Source organism: Bos javanicus, chromosome 1 (genome assembly GCF_032452875.1).
Source record: "Bos javanicus breed banteng chromosome 1, ARS-OSU_banteng_1.0, whole genome shotgun sequence".
Taxonomy (NCBI): Eukaryota; Metazoa; Chordata; class Mammalia; order Artiodactyla; family Bovidae; genus Bos; species Bos javanicus.
The window spans coordinates 92,110,697-92,136,014 of NC_083868.1; the positions used below are offsets into that span (position 1 = coordinate 92,110,697).

A 25,318-nucleotide genomic window follows, 5' to 3' on the forward strand; every position below is an offset into this window, starting at 1 on the left:
AACAAAAAAGCATCAATTCTTCGGTGCTCAGCTTTCTTTATAGTCCAACTCTCACATCCATACATGGCCATTGGAAAAACCATAGCCTTGACTAGATGGACCTTTGTTGACAAAGTAATGTCTCTGCTTTTTAATATGCTATCTAGGTTGGTCATAACTTTCCTTCCAAGGAGTAAGTGTCTTTTAATTTCATGGCTGCAATCACCGTCTGCAGTGATTTTGAAGCCCAGAAAAATAAAATCAGTTACTCTTTACCCATCTATTTGCCATGAAGTGATGGGACCAGATGTCATGATCTTAGTTTTCTGAATGTTGAGCTTTAAGCCAACTTTTTCACTCTCCTCTTTCACTTTCATCAAGAGGCTTTTTAGTTCTTCACTTTCTGCCATAAGGGTGGTGTTATCTGCATCTCTGAGGTTCTTGATATTTCTCTCCGTAATCTTGATTCCAGCTTGTGCTCCTTCCAGCCCAGCATTTCTCATGATGTACTCTGCATATAAGTTAAATAAGCATATTCATATTAAAACTAATAATTCTAACCTAGAATGTTCTATCATATAGTTATGGTGATGCAAAATCTTTAGAAATAACTGGTCAAATTAGCAATCTGTAGGCAAACATCTTCTGAGTCAAAACACCACATTTCTTCTAATGAAGATGGAGAAAAATAGTCCAGTGTACTTTAACTGTTTAGGAAAATTCAGCTGTCTTTGCTGTAAACTTTTATTTCATAAAGTAAGCTTTTGATTTTTCCTGGAAATAAGATGCAATCTCCCTAACAAATATTTAACTATGGATGCTATGTTATGATAGATCACTTCTTTATTTGTATATGTTTCTATCTAAATTTTAAATCCAAGAATAATATATACCTTAAATATGTGAAAACTAACCACATGGATTAATTTGGGGAAAAATCAGCCAATTATGAAATTCTTCTGCTAACTTAGTTACTTCACTGCTGCTACGTCACTTCAGTCGTGTCCGACTCTGTGCGACCCCATAGACGGCAGCCCACCAGGCTCCCCCGTCCCTGGGATTCTCCAGGCAAGAACACTGGAGTGGGTTGCCATTTCCTTCTCCAATGCATGAAAGTGAAAAGTGAAAGCGAAGTAGCTCAGTCGTGTCCAACTCTTTGCGACCCTATGGACCGCAGCCTACCAGGCTCCTCCGTCCATGGGACTTGCCAGGCAAGAGTACTGGAGTGGGGTGCCATCACCTTCTCCGCATGAAATCAGAAACAGAAGATCATATTAAACCAAGGGATTTTCTACAGAGTTCAAAAAGTGAACCTCTTACATATAACTGTGTTCAAAACCATTCATTTCACACTGTTGTGCATTGTTGACCAAAAGATGGATTCCACAAGAGAAAAAAGAGGGGGGACAAATAAAATGCAAAATCCTTTTCAATATTGAAAAACTGCTCCAAGCTCACATTTCTGTTTGTGAGAGTATAGATTCATTTTCACACCCAGAAAAACAATATAATTTCAGTCTGTTCTGTTAGCTTTCTGATATTTTTATCTGTAACAAAAAGAATTCAGAGGTAAATGCATATAGCTTTTCCTTCTGCCATAACACTGTTAAGTTTGCCTTTGCTTGATAATATTAAAAATAAAAGAAGAAGACAAAGTTTTCCCAGCCATGAGAAAATAGACACCTGACTACAAGTTATCCAAGGATGCCAGTTATTATTTTCTCTCTTCAGATTTTTTGACAAAATATTTGATGTAGTTTTCAGATATCATGTGTTAATATACTAGGTCTTGATATTTTACAAAAAAAAAGACAAGGAACTCTCTTCAGTCTCAAATTGACATGTTTGTCATTCTGCATTCAAAAATGAAATATTTCTTTTATTAGAGCTTTCAGTTTTAAAAGAAAAAATATAGTCAGGGATTATATGTATTTTACTATGTATTCATGCTTAAGGCATTTTCCTCCCTTACTAATATTTGTTTTGTTAAATAGAAGATAGGAAACTTATATTCACACAATATGTTAAAAATTTGTACTCCAAATTTTATGATATACAGTTCTACTATTTTCTTAATTTCTCCCATTTGAAGGTGTATCCTTTTATCAACTACTAATCACAGCAATAGGTAACATTTATTCAATACTTCTAAGTAGCAGACCATTTATATGGTTTCTATCATTTCTTGCCCACAGCAATCACTTGAGGTACTATAATTATTCCTCTTTTACAGATGAGGACCTTGAAGCTTAGAGAATTGAAGTAACCAAACCATGGGTGTGCAGATAATATGGAAGGTTGCTAGTTTGGGCTAGTGAACTATGCTTTCTGAGGAATGGGATAGTATTAAGTGTGTTGGTAACAATATTTCATGCACAGTAAATGAGTTGTTGAAAATGTTTCTTCATAGAATTGCATCACTTAGCTTTTCTTTCAAATGCAAAATAATGCTTAACAGAAAGAAAACTCAAAAATTCATAAAGTGTATTGGATTAAAAACAAATCCTTTATTCAAAATAAGAACATGGTAGACCCAATGTGACCAACTTTTATTAAATAAATATTAATTGTTCCCATTGTTTTTCTGTATCTGCATGGGGTTCACAAAGGACAAAAGAAACAATTGCATGGAAATTATATAAAGCCATATATACTATTTATAAAACTGACTAGACATTGTCAGAACTATCAGTGTCTTACCATTATGATGATATTACAGCTGATATTTCCCATTAATAAAAATATAAATCACTATTACTCCCTGAAACTAATTTCAGTTCAGTTAAGTTCAGTCACTCAGATGTGTCTGACTCTATGCAAACCTATGCAGAGAGCACACCAGGCTTACCGGTCCATCACCAACTTGTGGAGCTTACCCAAACTCATGTCCATCTTGTCGGTGATGCCATCCAACCATCTCATCCAATGTCGTCCCCTTCTCCTCCCACCTTCAATCTTTCCCAGCATCAGGGTCTTTTCAAATGAGTTGGTTCTTCACATCAGGTGGCCAAAGTATTGCAGTTTCAGCTTTAGCATCAGTCCTTCCAAATAATATTGAAGACTGATCTCCTTTAGGATGGACTGATTGGATATCTTTGCAGTCCAAGGGACTCTCAAGAGTCTTCTCCAACACCACACCTCAAAAGCATCAATTCTTCGGCACACAGCTGTCTCTATAGTCCAACTCCCATATCCATACATGACTACTGGAAAAACCATAGTTTTGACTAGACAGATCTTTGTTGGTAAAGTAATGTCTCTGCTTTTTAATATGCTGTCTAGGTTGATCATAGCCTTTCTTCCAAGGTCATGGCAGCAGTCACCATCTGCAGTGATTTTGGAACCCCCCAAATAAAGTCTCTCACTGTTTCCATGGTTTCCCATTTATTTGACATAAAGTGATGGGTCCAAATGCCATGATTAGTTTTCTGAATGTTGAGTTTTAAGCCGACTTTTTCCCTCTCCTCTTTCACTTTCATCAAGAGGCTTTTTAGTTCTCCACTTTCTGCCATAGGGTAGTGCCATCTGCATATCTGAGGTTATTGATATTTTTCCCAGCAATCCTGATTCTAGCTTGTGCTTCATCCAGCCTAGCATTTTTCATGATGTACTCTGCATATAAGTTAAATAGGCAGGGTGATAATATACAGCCTTGATGTACTCCTTTTCCTATTTGGAACCACTCTGTTGTTCCATGTCCAGTTCTAACTGTTCCTTCTTGACCTACATACAGATTTCTCAGGAGGCAGGGCAGGTGGTCTGGTATTCCCATCTCTTTAAGAATTTTCCACAGTAACTAACCTCACTCATGCTAAATTATTTATGTATCCATTTTAATATATATTTTGCATCTGACAGGGCAACTCTCCTTAGAACCATTTTACTGACCCACCTGTCATTATGATGGGGTAAACAATGTCACCTTTCTGGTGCACAATGAATTACAAAGAAGTTGCAAAGTACACCATCCATCATGCTGACACTAAGTAGGTTTTCAAAGTAGATCTCAGATATCACAAATGCTGTTTAGACTGTTACCAGAAAGCAAAAATTGGAAGCTTATACAAAACAGTCATATGATGAATGAACATGACATCTCTTCAAAGAAAAAGGGTACGCCTCTTCTACAAATAACCTTGTCAAAAGCAAAAGTAGTGAGAAGCTTGGCTGGCAGTCAGACTAGAATAATTTAAGAACTTGATAATGGCTCTGCCTGATAGAAATTCATGCAAACACAATGAACTCAAAATCAAAAAGTATGTATGCCTGTATCATCAGCAGCAACCTCTCAAGCTTAATTTGAATTAGGAAATATCCTGAAGAAACATGGAAAATTCACCAGTATCTTATTAACTAGAATATATGAGTTTCACTAATACATCCATCTAAAACATGTATATAAAATATATGCAAGCATTCCCTATGCATATAAAATAGTCACCTAGAAATTGCTTTTGAAAATTATAATACTAACATAGTGATATAGTGTGAATTCAACAAATCAATATTAACATGAAGTGAAGTGGTTAGTTGCTCAGTCGTATCTGACTCTTTGTGACCCCCCATAAACTGTAGCCCACCAGGCTTCTCTCTAGAATTATCCAGGCAAGAATAGTGGATTGGGTAGCCATTCCTTTCTCCAGGGGATCTTTCTAACCCAAGGATCTAACCTGGGCCTTCTGCATTTCAGGTGGATTCTTTATCATTTGAGCCACCAGAGGGGTGTATTCTTTATTATGTATATAAATATTTAAATTATTATGTACTTAGTATAACAGATTTGAATTGGTAAAATAATTCTAAAAAATTCTTAATACCAACATCTTCATCTAATTTGCAGTTAACTTCTTAAATATGTTCTTCAAATACAAGGTATTTGTTTTATCCATAATTGCATTTTAGTTCTTTTAATATTATTTCTTCCTATCTAGGCCCAATATTTCAAAGATAGAATACATTTCTACATCTATAGCTAACTTTATTTCTCCTTTTTAATAGTCATATTTTTAATTTTCCAATATTTCTTTATTAAAAATGCTAGTTTCTTAAAAAATCAAGTATAATTGTTAATATTATATTAGTTTCAGGTATACAACATAGTGATTCAATATTTTTATAGATTATACATCATTTAAAGTCATTATAAAATATTGGCTATATTTCCTATGCCCTACATCTTTGTAGCTTATTTATTTTATACATAGTAGTTTATACTTATTAATCCCCTATCTTTCCCTTTCCTTTCCCTCTTCCAACTAGTAACCACTAGTTTGTTCTCAACATTTATGAGTTTTTTTTTCTGTTTTGTTATATTATTCATTTTATTTTTTATATTCCACACATAAGTGATAAAATAATGTATTTGTCTTTCTGTTTCTGACATTTCGCTAAGCCTAATGCTGTCCGGGTCCACCCATGTTTTCTCAAGTGGCAAAATTTCATTTTTTATGGCTGAGTAACATACCACTGTCTATGTGTTTGTGTATATGTGTAAAATACCATCTCTATGAACACTGGGGTGGGTATATATTTTCAAGTTAGCGTTTTTATTTTCTTCGAAAATATACTCAGAAGTGGAATTGCTTGGTCATATGGTAGCTCTTGGAGAAGGCAATGGCACCCCATTCCAGTACTCTTGCCTGGAAAATCCCATGGACGGAGGAGCCTGGTAGGCTGCAGTCCATGGGATCGCTAAGAGTCGGACACGACTGAGCGACTTCACTTTCACTTTTCACTTTCATGCATTGGAGAAGGAAATGGCAACCCACTCTAGTGTTCTTGCCTGGAGAATCCCAGAGACGGGGGAGCCTGGTGGGCTGTCATCTCTGGGGTCACACAGAGTCAGACATGACTGAAGTGACTTAGCAGCAGCATGGTAGCTCTATTTTTAGTTTTCCTGAAGAACCTACATACTGTTTTAAATAGTGGCTGTACCAATTTACAGTCCCACCAAGAGTGTAGGGTTCCATGACTTGTCACATCACAAACAGTTAAGTACCTCCACGATTCTATAGTACACCTTGATTTTTTAAAATATGAAACAGAAAATTTAAACACATAATCGATAAGATAAATGTATAATAATCAGAGATATGATTACATAGGAATACAAAAAACAATTCAGTGTGTCCAGAGGATTATTAGAGACGTCCATACAGAGACAACAGAGATACAAGTTATAGTTTCTTGACTTTTCCCTATCAGCTCAGTCAAGGAATAATGAATGTTTGCCAGAGGAAATTGAAAAGAAAATAAATGGGGGTGATTCCAAGGACCTTTTCAATCTTCTGGGATTTTATTGTTGTTCGGTGTTTGGGATGTGCTTTGTTTAGGGAAGGAGATGACTCTGATATACTTAAATCAACTGGAATAAGTAGGAGCCTGGAATTTTGGGCTTTCCTTGTAGCTCAGTGGTAAAGAATCCGCCCATAATGTGGGAGACCTGGGTTCAATCCCTGGGTTGGGAAGATCCCCTGGAGAAGGGAAAGGTTAACCACTCTAGTATTCTGGCCTGGAGAATTCCATGGACTGTATAGCCCATGGAGTTGCAAAGAGTCTGACCCAATTGAGCGACTTTCACTTACACAGGTTTGGGAGTCTGAGAGAAAATCTGTGCGTTAACTTTAGAATCTCAACTTAAGACTGAAGTTTCTGAACCAAAGAAAGAAAGTTAGCAGCCTCCTTCTATTTCTACTAATATGCAGGTACATTTCTATTATTGCCTATCAGAAATAGGGTATAGTGATCAAATCAAACCATGAGTCCTACACTAGAATTATTACACTTAATATTACATTAACTTTTAATTAATAAAAAGACTTGCAAGATGGTGCTGGTTATGTGTAGTAGATATGCTAGATGTGAACGATGTTAAAACACAGAACAAAAACAGTGCTGAAGGATCAGTTAACTGCCTCTCCCCATAAATTAACAAAAGTTTAGAAACAAGCCTATATTTATGCAATGTAACTCTAAATGATTTAAATTAATCATCTTATTCTGACTTAATCATAAATTAGAATCTTAAAAAGCTGTGTCAATAATTAGCAGAAACATTTTATTCACACAAAATCTATAGAAGAAATTTACAGCTTTATAAAGAAACTAAATGTGTTTATTAAAATGAGACTTTTACATAGATATGGAAAATTTGCCCATAAAGGAAACTGCTGCTGCTGCTGCTAAGGCGCTTCAGTTGTGTCCGACTCTGTGCAACCCCATAGATGACAGCCCACCAGGCTCCCCCGTCCCTGGGATTCTCCAGGCAAGAACACTGGAGTGGGTTGCCATTTCCTTCTCCAATGCATGAAAGGGAATAGTGAAAGTGAAGTCGCTCAGTCGTGTCCGACTCCTAGCGACCCCCTGGAGGCTCCTCCATCCATGGGATTTTTCCAGGTAAAGGAAACTAGTGACCATTTAAATGCTTGAAGTCTAACTGCTATATTTTTCTTATAATAGGCTAAGCTCTATCCTCCATGATTTACATCTATCAATTCAATTGTCACAACAAGATTGTGAAGCTGGGACCATTATTATCCCCATTACAGAGATGAGAAAACTCAGCCTTAGATGCTTAATTATCAGTGATAACTGGGGATTTGAGAATTGAAACTAGTCCACGTGGCTCTAGAAGCTGTTCACCTAACCACAATGCCGGAAAAACACATTAAAAAACAGAACAAAACAAACAAACACAAAACAGCTAACTTAGAAAGACTAAAGTGAAAAATTCATACCTGGTCCCTTTTTCATGTATTTTCCATCATAAAGCAGAAACACTGTATATCAAATCTTAAATGTGTGAATAATCACATCCATTTTCCACTTCATTTCTTGTGTGCATACACAATCTCAAAACACAACTGCCTCCATTTCTATTCTTTCTGTCCACATCAATCTATTAAAACTTGCCTCCTTAGAACCAAAGAAGAAAATGAATTTGCACTGTAAGAGCTAAGCGAAATGTGAATGACTCAGTCACACATTCAACACTTTTGAATTAAATTCTTCTAACATGTTTTCACTTTCCAAATATGACAAGGGTCAGGCAATTTAAATTTTCCTTCCCCTTTCCTGGCACCTCTACACTGAGAACATTTAATGGTTACTTTGGTATTCTGTATCTTGCCAGTTAGTTCAATTTAGATGAAAGCTGTTGTTTTCTAATCTCATTTCACTGTAAATGACAGAGATAAATGGTCATATTACCTCGAGAATTCCATTGGCAGAATAGGCTGCGTATGAATATAGCAGGTCTTGGCTGCTCCATTTTCTGGCTTCTTCACTGCAAGGCTGGCCATTAGGATGAAAGCACTGGCCACTGCTGCTCAGAGTCACAGAGCTGGGAGAAAGACCTGGCAGGTTCAGCAACACAGAGTAATTTACAAGCTGTACATCTTCTAAGCCCAAAGAAGTCCACTGAGTCTTAATCTTCTTTGAAATTTCCATGTCATCTTCACTTTTGTACAGCTGTACCAAATTTCTGAAAGAAATTAAAAAAAAAATACTCTTAAAAAAAAACAGGGAAATCTTTATTCTTTTGAGTTATGGTTGTTCACTATATGAACTATTATCAATAGATACGGGATATGAAAGATGAATGAGACAGGATGCCACACAAGAAATTCAGTTTGGTAGAGCTGATGAGCTTGTATAGAAATTATACAAAATCAAAGCAGAATGAATTAAACTCTTAATTAAAAACTAATAAAGGACTATGGGACTACCGAGAGGAGAGTAATCAATGCCAAATAATTATTTTATTAGTTCTGATCCTTCTATTGACATCAACATAATCTTATTTAAAACTGGGCTCCAAAATGAGTGATCATGCTGGCTGAGACAGTTATGTATTGTAGTTAACATAATTACATATAAAGTCATGTGATTAATACACAGCTATTGCTATTTAAAATGATTTAGAGGCAAATCTTGATACAAATTACATGTCAAATTATATGATGCTATGAAAATCATGATATGCAGTAAAATCAGTATATCCTGTTAAAGCCAACCACATACTGTCAAACCAATATGAAGTTAATTTTCATGTATTCTTGCTGTGTAGTCTGTAAATTTATTTCTATACCTGTTCCAAGTCCATAGTAATACTATTTTTGCTTATGACATCCTAGAAACCAGAAAAACTGTGGTTAAAAATATGCATAGAGCCTGGAAAAGAATGAGACATAGGAAATTAAAATGTTAAAATTTAATAAAGTTTTGCTTTGTTTGGAGCTAGAATATAAAGGGACCAGCTCTTTTTGGTTTTGGGCAAAAAAAAAAAATGTATCTATCTTCCTATAAACATTACATTTCTATCTAAACTATTACCTAATAGTATGGATATTTTTTATTATTTTTGCCCATCACATTATTTTTCTCAGTACTTATTTAAGAATCCCCAAACAAAACCAGTCAATCCTAAAGGAAATCAACACTCAATATTCATTATAAGGACTAATGCTGAAGCTGAAGCTTCAATACTTTGGCCACCTGATGTGAAGAGACAACTCATTGGAAAAGACCCTGATTCTGGGAAAGATTGAAGGCAGGAGGAGAAAGGGACAGCAAAGGATGATATGGTTGGCATCATCACTTCAATGTTCATGAGTCTGAGCAAACTCCGGGAGATAGTGAAGGATAGGGAAACCTGGTGTGCTTTAGTCCATGAGGCCGCAAAGAGTAGGATATAACTTAGTGACTGAACAACAACAGGGTACTTACCTTCTCCCAATTTTTGGTTTCTCTTTCATATTCAATGTCTTGTTTTATGATGAAATAAAATTTTATAATCTTAATGTGCAATTTTTGAGGTTTGTGGTTTCTTGTTTCTATTGAATAGAACATATGGTACCATCCTCTGGCCACAGTATGGTGTCATTTGCTCCAGAAAGCCTTTGTGTGCATGTTTTGTTGTTGTTGTTGTTGTTAATACAATGTAATGGTTGCACATTTTTATGAATCCGTCTCAAATCTGAGGTAATGAAGTTATTTTCAGAAAAGATTTAAAGAATTAAGTTTTTCACATTTAAGTGTTTACCTGGAATATTTATGCATGTGTGTGTGTATGTGTGGTGTGATAGAAATGAATGTAATATTACCCAATATTATTTTGTGTGTATTAATAATCATCCTGGTTCCCATTGCTACATTCTTCACTCATGTGCAATAACAATTCTTTCATTTATATATATATTTCTACATGTCTTTGGGTGTGACCAGTCTCCTTAGTCAATTCCATTCTTTTTGATCCATCTTCATAGCAATACTCCATTGAAATCATTATTACCTTAAAATATGGCTCAATATTCAGAATGGCAAGTCCTCTAATTGTTCTTCCTCAAGAATATCTTCATTATTTTTTCTCTACCATATTAATATTAAAATACATGTATCAATTTCCATATCAAGCTTATGATTAGAATTACAAAAACTTGAGCACCTACCTCTATGTATTAGATATGAAGCCTTTATAAGGACTTATTACTATTCCCATAACATATAAGAGGGAAAAAATCTGGATAAACAGTTAAGAATTAGGACACAAATCCTATTTCTTCTGCACTTACTTTATAAATATTTCTTCAATATTTATCGATATACCATGTTATACATTATCTCTACCTGATAGAGATTATCTTATCAAAATCTTGCATACTATGGTGGTTAGCTGTATTTAAAGGAACATGTATTATAGTACTCTGAATACCACTATATCAATATAACAAATATGTTATATGTTATGTTAACAAAGCTTTGTTATACACATAGTTATAAAAATATCAGCCCTTAGAAAATGATTGAAGAAACATTTCCTAATAAATATTTCCTGCTGCTGCTAAGTCGCTTCAGTAGTGTCTGACTCTGTGCGACCCCATAGTTGGCAGCCCACCAGGCTCCCCCGTCCCTGGGATCCTCCAGGCAAGAACACTGGAGTGGGTTGCCATTTCCTTCTCCAATGCATGAAAGTGAAAAGTAAAAGTGAAGTCACTCAGTCGTGTCCGACTCTAGTGACCCCATGGACTGCAACCTAGCAGGCTCCTCCATCCTTGGGATTTTCCAGGCAAAAGTACTGGAGTGGGGTGCCATTGCCAACATTCCAAATAATTAAGCTAATAAATACCTCTTCGAGGCCAATCTTCCTAATATTAACTGTTAATTCTTTTTAAATTAAAATATAATTTAAAATTAATCAAGTTGTTTTAAATTTATCAAATTGTTTATATGAGTCTTGCCTTCTGCACCACTCCCCTTGAAAAAAGATTTAAGGAAGCTATATGAGTAATGTGTTCTAAAATTATGTAACCTTTAAATCTAAATTGTTTCACATAAATTAGTTTTATTGATACAAATGGTTGGTTCATGATGCTATCTACTAATCATTCCAAACCCCTTAGAATGTTAAAATGTCCAAGTTTTGAGAATTTACAGTTTTCTGAACTCCCCCCCCCAAATATTTTGAGATACATGGTGAACAGTTCTGTTATAATTAGGCAGTTTGCTATGTTCAAAGAGAAATATTATTAAGTAATTAACTGCAAAATAATCTCAATTTACTAATTTCAGAGAAAGCTGAAAAGTTAGGAGTGTGTCACCTAAAATCACATGAAATTTGAGAGAAACTTTCATTCTGCTTTAATTTTTAAAATAAGAGTTTCCATGGGCCAATAGTTTTGGCAGGAAGCAAATGAACTGTGATGCCTTAGACTTGAATTTGGAAGTAAGCTTGGCTTTAGTGTTTCATTGGCCAGTAGAGACTGGAAATGGGAGGATTATAGCTCTGCTAGACAAAATTCTGTTTATATCAATGTTCAACACCTGCTACTGGATGAGCCGCAGAGCAACACTGGTGTTAGAATTGGAAGAAGCGATGCATGTAGTATTCCTAGTATAAGGGGGACTGCCAAGATTCTACTGTAAATGAGCAGTCAAAGAAAAACCTCTAAAGAAACACACACATTACACAGAAAACAAACAGCACATTTACTAATGTTCACTTAGATTTTCTTAGGTGTGTATCCAATAACACACACACACACTCATATTTGTATCAGTTTGATATTTTGCACATACTAATAAGTCAAAAGTTTCTTTAAAGTTATTTGACTTGGTATTCAATGTAGTAAAATTCTCGGAATCATGCACTGTATATGCCCAGTAAATTTCAAGACGCTACAGCACAGATTGACTTTATCTCAGTTTTGTTTTAGAAATATTAAGACTAAAATGCATGGCAAAGCTATATCACACATAATAGCAAGAAATCAAGTAGTTAGGAGGGTAAAGGATCATCCCCTCACCTTCCTCACCAGCCAGCCATTAACATCACGCCAAACAAAGCATGACTATGTGCCCCACTACTTTTTTCCTTCTAAAATGCCAAATCAACAGTAAATCATGTACTGAATGTCTACTATAGAGACTGAAAACACTGTGCATAATCAACTTGCAAAAATATCCTCACGTATCTACTGTTACCACTTTACAAATAAGAAATTTGAGGGTCAGGTAATATAACTAAGTTGTATAATGTCCCGGATTAGGTAAGTCAGATTTCTTCTCCACTACACTGTATTTTAGATTTCCACGCCATTTAGAAGGAGCAGATAGTTTTCTAAACTTTGATGCTTTCCAAAAGTAATGAAAATGTAGAGTGTTATAAAGAATAATATTTGGGTAAAGTAATTAAAAGTTGGATGGTGTGAAGTTAGAGGAAAGTGGCCTTTATGTTCATGACAAAATAAGACTTAGGGAAATCACAACAACTATTTTTAGAATATAGAAGCCCAAAGTTCAGAGTTTGAGAACCATATGAAGGCAAAAAAACAAAACAAACAAACAAAAAAAACCTGCCTGCTTATTATATACCACATTAAAAAAAAAAAAAAAGCTATCACAGAAGTATATCAACTGAAAGAGACCTTAATACCTCCTCATGATCAAGGAGAACATGGAGCATAGCGGTCTGCTTTGCAAATTATGGAAGTCGCACAGATGATCACCAAGATCACCAAGATACCATGCTTGGTGATCTCCACCATAAAGCTGGTAATCAATACTCGATTCATTAATTTAACTTGATATGACACAAATAGTAAAATAAGCTTGACTAAAACCTAGGACACACAGAAATAAAACTGCCAATACATCTGTTACTACCTGAATTAAAAAAAAAAATTTAGAAAGAGTTCAGTGGTATAACTTCTCATCTTTCATTCCTTACACACATTTATATAGGAAATAATTTCATCTTTGGTTAATACTGTGTATATTTTGGACTATATATTGTACTATCTCATGATGAAACGTTTAAAAATATGTTTTAGAAAGAAGAAATGTGAACAAAATGAAGGCTAATGCAAGGCATGAAAGCTAATAAGCTTTTACAAAATGTACCATCCCTGCACAAGAATGTTACTGTTAATAGTACCTGGCTTTAGAGACTCTTTCTCTAGTTTTTATGGAAAATAGTTGTCAAAAATCACTTACCAATTAAGTCACCTTATTTATCTAAACTAAATCTAAAAGTTAATTCACACAAGTTAATCCAATTAGTAGGACATTATAAGTCTTCAATATCATCTGTTTGTTCTCTAGTGAAAATGACATAAACTTGGGTGGTACTAAAATTTAACATGGATTCTTGGTTTTGGAGAAGGAAATGGCAACCCACTCCTGTATTCTTGCCTGGGAAATCCCATGGGCAGAGGAGCCTTGTGGGCTACAGTCCATGGATTAGCAAGAGTTGGACATGACTTAGCAACTAAACCAACAACTGTATAATTCAATGAATAAATATTGGGAGAAGCATATTCCATTTCAAGAAGATCATAATAAAAATGACTGATCTCCATGCTTCAGAATAATCATTTTTATTGAGAATATTTTAAAGTACCTGAAACACCAACTTGATTCCTTATTCTTGACATTAACACAAAAGTATCAATGTTATCTCACTAAACTAAAAAAATAAACTTTTAAGGACAAATATTGAGTCTTATCCCTTTTAATGCATCTTGAAAACCCAACTCCAGTTCCTTGTGCTTAGTAAGTGGTGTGAAAGTGAAAGTAACTCAGCTGTGTCTGACTCTTTGTGACCCCATGGACTATACAGTCCATGGAATTGTCCAGGCCAGAATAAGGGAGTGAGTAGCCTTTCCCTTCTCCAGGACATCTTCCCAACCCAGGGATCAAATCCAGGTCTCCCACATTGCAGGTGGATTCTTCACGAGCTGAGCCACAAGGGAAGTCTTAGAATACTGGAGTGGGTAGCCTATCCCTTCTCCAGCAGATCTTCCTGACTCAGGAATTGAACTGGGGTCTCCTGCATTGCAGGTGAATTCTTTACCAACTGAGCTATCAGGGAAGCCCTAGTAAGTGGAAACCACAGCAAATAATTGGTAATTTTTTTTTTTTTTACTAATATACTGTTAAGACTACACTGAAAATATAATTGATACTTATTTTCATTTATTTTCCAGTATAGTAAATTAAATATTTAGTACAGCAAGGTCGACTCAAATGATAACATTATATAATGAGGGGAATTAATATACTGATATTTTAAAAATAACTTTTAGATGCTATCTTTCTGTGACACTACAATACATTAAAGCTATTGTCAGCACAAAGAATGATAATGTCTACATGAGGACAATAATCAGAATCAGTAAGAATTTGTGTTATTTGTCACTGTTAATCAAGACTACCTTTCACGAGCATATTCATTTCAGCACTCAAGAGTGAAATCTTCTCTATTAAATGATATGCATTACATGGTAAATCACATAAATCATGAGAAAAACAACTACTAATATGCCCATCTTTATGAAATGCATTGAAATCAATCTGTAGAGATATTTGGTCATTGGAAGTCATAATAGTATGGAAACACAAATGAAAAATGAAAAGTAAGTGTTAAAATAATAGAAAATTAGAGTTATGACAAGAAAAACATATTGCAAACTGAGATATTTGAATAAGCTGTCATTTAGAAGCTTCACCTCTGTTGTATACATGAAGAAATAAGAAAAGAGGCTTATTGCTAGAGAAGAAATGAGCAGCATTGATGGTGATATTTCTGACATACTTCATCTACATAATTGGACAACCAACTGTCAACAAAAGATTGGTAGAGGGTAGTGGGTGTGGGTGGGGAGAGACAGTAGCTTTGAGAGGAGGAGAACACAGAGTAAAGATACTGGATGCTGAATTCAGTAAAAGAGGGCTTACATTTTGGCTTTTGTATATAAGCTATATGAAACTGCACATATGAGTATCTTTTGAGCCTCAATTTCCACATGGTAATCTGTTGAATAGTAAGATGTTACTTTTTTTTTTGAGACCATTAAATACATATGTAAAGTATGTACATATTTTTTATGTACATACATATTTAGCACAGACTCTATAACCCCCAGGGATATAATAAAGGTTACTTTACTTTCCCTTTTTCCTTTCCTAAATGATCTGTCCCAAGTACTGAAATAAGAATAACAACATCTACTTTAGTACACGAACTACTTCACAATACATACCTGGATTTAATTTGATTCACAGTTGAAACTATTAAGCCCTATTTATCATCTCTTCTTCTGAGTAAATTCATGGTATTTAAATATACTGACACACATTTGAATTCTAGACACTGAATTCAATTTTTCATATTTTCTTTCTTTCCTACAGATCATTAACAGTTAAAAAAAAAGGAACATAATGAAAAAGCTGTTTATTGGTTTGTTTTTTTTAATTTTATTTTATTTAACTTTACAATATTATATTGGTTTTGCCATATATCAAAATGAATCTGCCACAGGTATACATGTGTTCCCCATCCTGAACCCTCCTCCCTTCCCATACCATCCCTCTGGGTTGTCCCAGTGCACCAGCCCCAAGCATCCAGTATCGTGCATCTAACCTGGACTGGCGACTCATTTCATATATGATATTATACATATTTCAATGCCATTCTCCCAAATCATCCCACCCTCTCCTTCTCCCACAGAGTCTAAAAGACTGTTCTATACATCAGTGTCTCTTTTGCTGTCTCGTATACAGGAAAAATAAATGACCCAATCAAAAAATGGGCCAAAGAACTAAATAGACATTTCTCCAAAGAAGACATACAGATGGCTAACAAACACATGAAAAGATGTTCAACATCACTCATTATCAGAGAAATGCAAATCAAAACCACTATGAGGTACCATTTCATGCCACTCAGAATGGCTGCAATCCAAAAGTCTACAAGCAACAATGCTGGAGAGGGTGTGGAGAAAAGGGAACCCTCTTACACTGTTGGTGGGAATGCAAACTAGTACAGCCACTATGGAGAACAGTGTGGAGATTCCTTAAAAGACTGGAAATAGAACTGCCTTATGATCCAGCAATCCCACTGCTGGGCATACACACTGAGGAAACCAGAATTGAAAGAGACACGTGTACCCCAATGTTCATCGCAGGACTGTTTATAATAGCCAGGACATGGAAGCAACCTAGATGTCCATCAGCAGATGAATGGATAAGAAAGCTGTGGTACATATACACAATGGAGTATTACTCAGCCATTAAAAAGAATACATTTGAATCAGTTCTAATGAGGTGGGTGAAACTGGAGCCTATTATACAGAGTGAAGTAAGCCAGAAAGAAAAACACCAATACAGTATACTAACGCATATATATGGAATTTAGAAAGATGGTAACAATAACCCTGTATACAAGACAACAAAAGCTAAGTTTAGAAGGAGCTCAGATTATTGGTTACCTATTCTTCAAAGAAAAATTAAAATCATCTCTCTTTCAAAGTTTTTATTTTTTTATTATGCAATTAATGTATATTTACTGGAGAAAACATAGACAAGCAAAATTTAACAAAAAGAATGCAAGAAAATAATATATAATAATATAATAATAGGAAAATATAAAAAAATTAATAATAGGAAAATGCTCTCCTGGTAATAAAGCATGGTATTACCTTGGTAATATTGAGTTCACAATTCAACTACTTTTTAATACAAATATGCATAATAGTCACAGAACTTATGCTGTTACCACTACCAACATTTTCTGAGTGCTTAGTGCCAGTCATTGTTTTAAGTGGTTTATATCCACATACTATTTATACATGTAATTTAAAATTAAATTAAAATGGGCCTAGAAAAGAAATAGAATAATTACCAAGTTTCAAGAGAGAATATCTAGAAATTTGTCTCTCTGCCTTTACATAAGCCAAATAGTTGAATATAGAGATGACAGTTAATGAACATTGGTAGAGCAAGCTGACAACATCAAGTCTGGAAGACAGAGGAGTAAGCAAATTTTCAGAGAATTGTACTCTTTCTAGTAAGAACAGAAATGGTGAACATTTCTTGGTTAAAGATGTGTGTAGGTTGATACCACTGAATGAATACTGATGATGCTAATACAACTGAAGAAGGCTAATACGCTCCCAGGGCTTCCCTGGTGGCTCAGACAGTAGAGTCTGCCTGCAAAGTGGGAGACTCGGGTTTGATCCCTGGGTCAGGAAAATACCCTGGAGAAGGAAATGGCAACCCACTCCAGTATTCTTGCCTGGGAAATCCCATGGACAGAGGGGCCTGGCAGGCTACAGTCCATGGAGTCTCAAAGAGTTGGACATGACTGAGCAACTAATACTTTCATTAATATGCTCTCAGATAAAGTAAAATACAAAGAATAGTACTCTCATCACTGAATATCTACTATGCACAAAGAAATTTAAAAGCTTCCATCTGTCAAAATCTGGCCAAAATATCTTAACATCTTTGGCAGTTGGTCAAATGTCACTCTGTACTATCCCATGCATATTTTTTTGGACTTTGTCACTAGAAACCTATTTTTATTCTCACATTCATTCACCCCCTACTCAAATAACCAGTGAGTGTCTACTGTAGGGCAGCTTTGTGTGTGCTGCAAGTAAGTAGTTAAGCCAAAGAGACAAAACTCTCTATCTCTAGTTAAGTGAAGTAGGCTTTAAAACTCACAAAACAAAATTTGAAAGTACAAATAAAATATTCAAATTCACAAAATTGGAAATTTTAACAAATTTCTCTCAGTAATTGATAGAATAAGCAGAAAAAGAAAAATTAGGGAATAGATGACCAAAATAATTTTAAAAATTGACCAATATAACATACATAGAAAACCATACCCAATAACTTTCTAAGTACACATGGAACATTTATGAGATCCCCATATGGTAGACCATAAAAAGTGAGTCTTAACAAACTTCAAAACACTAAAATCATGCAGACTCTTTGTTCTGAACACAGTGGAGTTAGGCTAGAATTCAATAATAAAAATATAAGTAGAAATTCCAGTTTCTTGGAAATTATATAATTCTAAGTAATCAATACGTTAAAGATAAAATTAAAATTGGGAATATGTTTAAATGAATGATAAATAAAACATGGCATAGCAATATTTTTGGGAAGCAGTAAAGCAGTGCTTCAGAGAAGGCAATGGCACCCCACTCCAGTACTTTTGCCCGGAAAATCCCATGGATGGAGGACCCTGGAAGGCTGCAGTCCATGGGGTCGCTGAGGGTCAGACACGACTGAGCGACTTCACTTTCAATTTTCACTTTCATGCATTGGAGAAGGACATGGCAACCCACTCCAGTGATCTTGCCTGGAGAATCCCAGGGACGGGGGAACCTGGTGGGCTGCCGTCTATGGGGTTGCACGGAGTCGGACACGACTGAAGTGACTTAGCCGCAAAGCAGTGCTTAGAGAAAAACATATTGCCTTAAACAAGTATGTAAGAAAACAAAGTTAATGATTTAACTTCAATTTCAAAACTTTAGAAAAATACAGCAAAATAAACTCAAATGAAATTTAAAAGAAGGAAATAATAAAAATAAGAACAAAATGATTGAAAAAAAAATGTATTGGAGAAAACATCCCATGAACCCTCTGATAAGCATTTTGGCTATTTTTTACTATATCACATGAGTTTTTAATAGACATTCTTTTAATGAATATACTTTTAATTACCTACTATGGAATATTTACATATCACATGAACATTATTTAATATTTGTAACCATTTACATAATGTATGAAGTACATAATACATGAAACAACTATAAAGTATGCTTCATTTTATCCTAAAAATTTAGCCAGCAAAGAAGTGAAATATACATAATAGTTTTCAGAAACTTGGTCAGGCTAATCATTAAACATACTTAACACAAATACCCCCCTGCCCTTTCCGTAGTCTTCATCATTTTTATGCATTCTATATACACAAATTGTGATTCAGTTTCTCTTATTAGCCAGTGGGTTTGGGATTTCCTAACGAACTCTAATGAAGACAAAGACACAAACATAATAGAAGAAAACACGTAATTCTTTAGTGCCCATTACTCCAAATCCTTGTTTTAATTCTTGAAATATGGGCACACACCTATTTTCACATAGGTTCATGGTTGCCTTTGGCCACATAATGTTTAAATTGGTATATCGTTAAAACCAGAGCTCTGATTTTTCTTATAGTCACCCAACTGCTCTTTTCATAGCCATAATCATGTTACATAATTATAGTGAACTCTGTTAAGCTAACTGTGAGAAATAAGTACCAACTAAGCAACTTCTGTTCATTTCCACCTTTAGCATTACTTTTCCTGACTGACCAGCAGACTATTTTTAGAGTCTTTAAAAATATACACACTTGAACTAATTTTCTGCCCATATGAAACTAACAGAACAAAAACATTTAATTTGAGTCCTAAGCAAGAAAGTCATGCAAAGCAGAATTGCTTCTTTTGCTTGTTATTTTTAGAAAAACAAAGCTTATATGAGGACAGCAAATTGGAAATGTGCATATGCTGTTGCTGGGCAGATTTTCCTCAATATCTCTCTCAAAGAACTGAAATGCCCTTATATCTATATTGTTCTAGACCTCTCTCTGTAGGTTTAGGCTATATGTACCATGTTGGGCTGTATTCAATACATGTATAAACAGAGAGATATGAAAGGAACAAAATTCTGATTTTTTTCTGAATTCAATTATATTGTAGACAATACAAACTAACAATATATAAAATACCTAAAGTGTGTATGAATCAACATTTGGTGTTCCTATATCTTGTATTTTATTAACATTCAGAATCAGAAGTTTTAAAAAATCCAGAATTTCTGATTCTTCTTTTTTCTCCTTTTGCTTCTGGTCACATCTTTTAATTTAAAGATCTAATATCACTGGTCCGGAATTTCCGCTTCTGAAGGAGGATGGAGGATGGAGGATGCCTGGCTATTTTAGACAAAGCATGAGCCCTTCAGTTCACTATGTACCTCAGTCCCTAGGACTCTAGCATTTTATGTTATGTTATCTAGTTGGCCCAATTAGGGTTTTTAGTTTTTTGACCTCTTTTCCTAAAATATATACTCTAGAAAGGAAGCAACTGTAAATAATTTATCTACCTTTCCATGAACTCTTTGCAACTATTTGCATTTACCTTTAAATAAAGTGTTTTTTTATATATATATACTCTCTTAAGGCCTCATTAAGTCTGAGGCAATTCATTTTATTTCCTGTAAACTAATGGCACTGACAAGTATGCTAAAGAAAATGGCCACAGCAGAATCTAATTTTGTTTTAATATTAATGCCATTGGTATACATGAAAAGATGAGGGAATGGCAATCAGGACATGTAATATTCATAAGTGGTCATCTTTTTCATATGACTACACTTATACTATTTCTTGTCAAACTAAAAACCAATAAAGAATTTTAAAAATCAGATAAGAAGTCATGCAGTACCCTTGTGACAGATTATTGGCAGGCTGGAAAATGCATTTAAGTTATCTTTGGGAAAGATGATTACAAATTGGCACTAAAATTATTCATCCATTAAGAATCAACTGACATGTTATCATGTCATAGAAATTAATAGAAAAGAAATCATTCTATTTAGAGATAATTCCACTTCTCTCCAGGAATATGTTTATTACCAACTAGCCTGTCTGACTAAACCAGTCCTCATAGTCTTACTACCTAGCCTATCCAAAAAATTTATTTTAATTATAAAAAACAATCAGGACCAGACTGATAGATTGTTTGAAATGTTTTCAATGGGACAAGAGTGGAATGGCCTGTATGCAAAAAATCAAGAGCTGAATTGAATCAGAGGTATGCAGACAACCATATTACTTCTAAGAATGAGAGAGGTCATCAACTAAAATGACTTTTGACCCAGTAGTTAGAGAGCATTACTTGAAGAATACCTGAGGCCAGAACTCTCTAAGCATCTTTATGGCAGCCTGAGAGGTGGCCACAGCCTGGTGATAAGAAACATAATATTGGACAATGTGCAAAAACCCAGGTAAGCAGTCAATCGTCTGATGATGAGATTCCAGGTAGCAAGACTCCTGCATGAGTTTGTAAATCTGGAGCATTCTTCAGTCTCAAAGTAGAGAAGATTAAGAAATACAAGACAAAAATGCCATGAGAGCACAGACTAAGTGATGCATCAAGACTGGAGTTTTATTAGAAGAAATAGACATAATATTAACTTGGGAGAAATGCAAACATATTGATGATACTTCTCTGATTATTGATGGACTAACACAAGTAATAATGATAATTTATTGATATGTATTTCAACAGTGCAAAGTGTACTGAAACAGAAATGAAGAAACTGAGATTCAGAAAGATTGTTAGAAAGCTAATTCAAAAAGGTACAAGCACCCCAAAGCTCACTGCAGCATTATTTACAATAGACAAGAAATGAAAGCAAGCTAAATATCCACAGACAGATGGATGGTAAAGAATATGTAGTGTGTATATATACATATACACACCCATATATACATACACACACACACACACATACACAAATAATACAATATTACTCAGCCATAATGAAGGAAATAATATTATATGCAGCCACATTTATGGACCTAAAGTTCATCATATTAAGTGAAGTAAGTCAAAGACAAATATCATATGATATCACTTATAGGTGGAATCTAAAAAATGACACAAAGAACCTATTTACAAAACATAAACAGACTCATAAACATAGAAATAAACATGACTATCAAGAAGATAGAGGGGTTGTAAGGGGATAAATTAGGAGTTATGGATTAACATAGACACACACACATGCATGTGGTCAGTGACATGCATGTTGCTAATGTGCTGCACTCAAAATGCCATCAAATTTGGAAAATTCAGCAGTGGCCACAGTACTGCTGTGGTAAGTCAAGCCACAACAGCTAGACCTGGACATGGAGCAACAGACTGGTTCAAAATTGGGAAAGGAGTATGTCAAGGCTGTATATTGTAACCTAGCTCATTTAACTTCTATACAGAGAGAAGTGAGGTGAAAGTCACCCAGTTATCCACCTCTTTACAACCCCATGGACTATACAATCCATTGAATTCTCCAGGCCAGAATATTGGAGTGGGTAGCCATTCCCTTCTCCAGGTGATCTTCCCAACCCAGGGATCAAAGCCAGGTCTCCCACATTGCAAGCAGATTCTTTACCAGCTGAGCCATCAGGGAAGCCCTATATTCAGAATTCAGTTTAGTTCAGTCTCTCAGTTGTGACCGATTCTTTGTGACCTCATGGACTGCAATATGCCAGGCCTCCCTGTCAATCACCAACTCCTGGAGTTTACTCAAACTCATGTCCATTGAGTTAGGGATGCCATCCAACCATTTCATCCTCTGAATACATCATGCAAAATGCTGGGCTAGATGAAGCACAAGCTGGAATCAAAATTGCCAGGAGAAATGCCAATAACTTCAGATATGTGGATGATACCATCCTTATGGCAGAAAGTGAAGAGGACTAAAGAGCCTCTTGATGAAGGGTAAAAGAGGAGAGTGAAAAAGCTGGCTTGAAACTCAACATTCAAAAAACTAAGATCACCGCATACAGTACTGTCACTTCATGGCAAATAGATGGGGAAACAATGGAAAGAGACTTTATTTTATTGGGCTCCAAAATCACTACAGATGGTGACTGCAGTCATGAAATTAAAAGATACCTACTCCTTGGAAGAAAGGCTATGACAAACCCAGTAGCATATTAAAAAGCAGAGACATTACTTGGCTGACAAAGGTCTGTACAGTCAAAGCTATGTATTCATGTATGAATGTGAGAGTTGGACCATAAACAAGGCTGAGTGTTGAAGAATTGATGTTTTTAAACTGTGTGTTGGAGAAGACTCTTGAGAGTCCCTTGGACTGCAAGGAGATCAAACTAGTCAATCCTAAAGGAAATCAATCTTGAATATTCATTAGAAGGCCTGATGCTGAAGCTCCAATAGTTAGGCCATCTGATGTGAAGAGTTGACTCATTAGAAAGACTCTGATGCTGGGAAAGACTGAAGGTTGAAGGATAAGGGGATGACAGAGGACAAGATGCTTGGATGGCATCACCAACTTATAGGACATGAGTTTGAGAAAGCTCCAGAAGATGATGAAGGTCAAGGAAGGCTGGCATGCTCCAGTCTGTGCGATCACAAAGAGTGGGACACAAAGGAGCAACTGAGCAGCAAAAACAGTCACTTCAGTCTTGTGTGACTCTTTGTGACCCTATGGACTATAGCTTTAAAGGCTTCTCTGTCCAAGGGACTATCTAGGCAAGAATACTGGAGTGGGTTGCCATGCCCTCCTCCAGGGGATCTCCCTGACCCAGGGATGAATCTCAGGTTTCCTGCATCTTCTGTATTACCTGCAGATTCTTTACCTCTTTGCCACTAGGGAAGCCCTAAGGCAGACACACTACTCTATGTAAAATAGGTAAACAACACGGACTTACTCTATAGCACAGCGAACTATACTCAATATCTTTTAGTAATCTATAAGGAAAATAATCTGAAAAATAATATATGTATGTATCTATATGTATATAGATAACTCAATCAATTCGCCATACACTTGAAATTAACACATTATAAATAATCTATGCTTCAAAACAAAAATACTTCATCTCCCCTAAATAGTGATTAACCTCAGAGACTATGATGGTGATTTGACTGATGGTAAATAATCTGCCCATAATCAAAAGACCCTGGTTCAATTCCTGATTCTGGAAGATCCCCTAGAGAAGGGATAAGTTACCCACTCCAGTATTCTTGGGCTTCCCTGGTGGCTCAGATAGTAAAGAATCTGCCTTCAATGTGGGAAACCTGGGTTCGATCCCTGGGTTGGGAAAATCCCCTGGAGGAGAGCATGGCAACACTCTACAGTATTCTTGCCTGGAGCATCCCCATGGACAGAGGAGCCTGGTGGGCTACAGTTCATGGGGTCTCAAAGAGTCATACATTACTGAGTGACTAAGCACAGCAACATACAGATGTCAAGTAACTTCAACTTGGGAAGAAGAGAGTCATAGTCACTGGGAACCACTTAATGAGCTTAATTATAAGAAAACATTATCTAAAGTATTATCTAAAGTTGCATGCAACATGTAGAGAATTTGTTCAGTTCAGTTCAGTTCAGTCGCTCAGTCGTGTCCAACTCTTTGTGACCCTATGAACTGAAGCACTCCAGGCCTCCCTGTTCATCACCAACTCTCGGAGTTCACTCAAACTCATGTCCATCAAGTCGGTGATTCCATCCAGCCATCTCATCCTCTGTTGTCCCCTCCTTCTCCTCCTGCCCCCAAGCCCTCCCAGCATCAGAGTCTTTTCCAATGAGTCAACCCTTCGCATGAGGTGGCCAAAGTACTGGAGTTTCAGCTTTAGCGTCATTTCTTCCAAAGAAATCCCAGGGCTGATCTCCTTCAGAATGGACTGGTTGGATCTCCTTGCAGTCCAAGGGACTCTCAAGAGTCTTCTCCAACACCACAGTTCAAATGCATCAATTCTTCGGTGCTCAGCTTTCTTCACAGTCCAACTCTCACATCCATACATGACCACAGGAAAAACCATAGCCTTGACTAGACGCACCTTTGTTGGCAAAGTAATGTCTCTGCTTTTGAATATGCTGTCTAGGTTGGTCATAACTTTTCTTCCAAGGAGTAAGCATCTTTTAATTTCAAGGCTGCAGTCACCATCTGCAGTGATTTTGGAGCCCAGAAAAATAAAGTCTGACACTGTTTCCACTGTTTCCCCATCTATTTCCCGTGAAGTGATGGGACCAGATGCCATGATCTTCGTTTTCTGAATGTTGAGCTTTAAGCCAACTTTTTCACTCTTCTCTTTCACTTTGATCAAGAGCTTTTTTAGTTCCTCTTCACTTGACAGAAATGCATTACACACCATGTGCATTGTGGAGTAAACACTACAACAAAACCAACACTTACGTATATGGATCCAAAGTAACACACAAGAAGTTTTATACTGTTTTTTTTAAATTCTAA

General features: G+C 35.8%; 1 protein-coding gene across 8 annotated transcripts in view; it reads right to left on the reverse strand.

The window, feature by feature from the left end:
* Nucleotides 1–25,318, reverse strand: part of NAALADL2 (N-acetylated alpha-linked acidic dipeptidase like 2) — a 1,576,761-nt gene that overhangs the window by 693,309 nt on the left and 858,134 nt on the right. For all 8 annotated transcript variants that reach the window (XM_061415500.1, XM_061415503.1, XM_061415502.1 and 5 more), the window contains one exon: nucleotides 8,188–8,461. In XM_061415500.1, coding sequence (XP_061271484.1) covers nucleotides 8,188–8,461 — 274 coding nt within the window. The remainder of the gene's footprint in view (nucleotides 1–8,187; nucleotides 8,462–25,318) is intronic.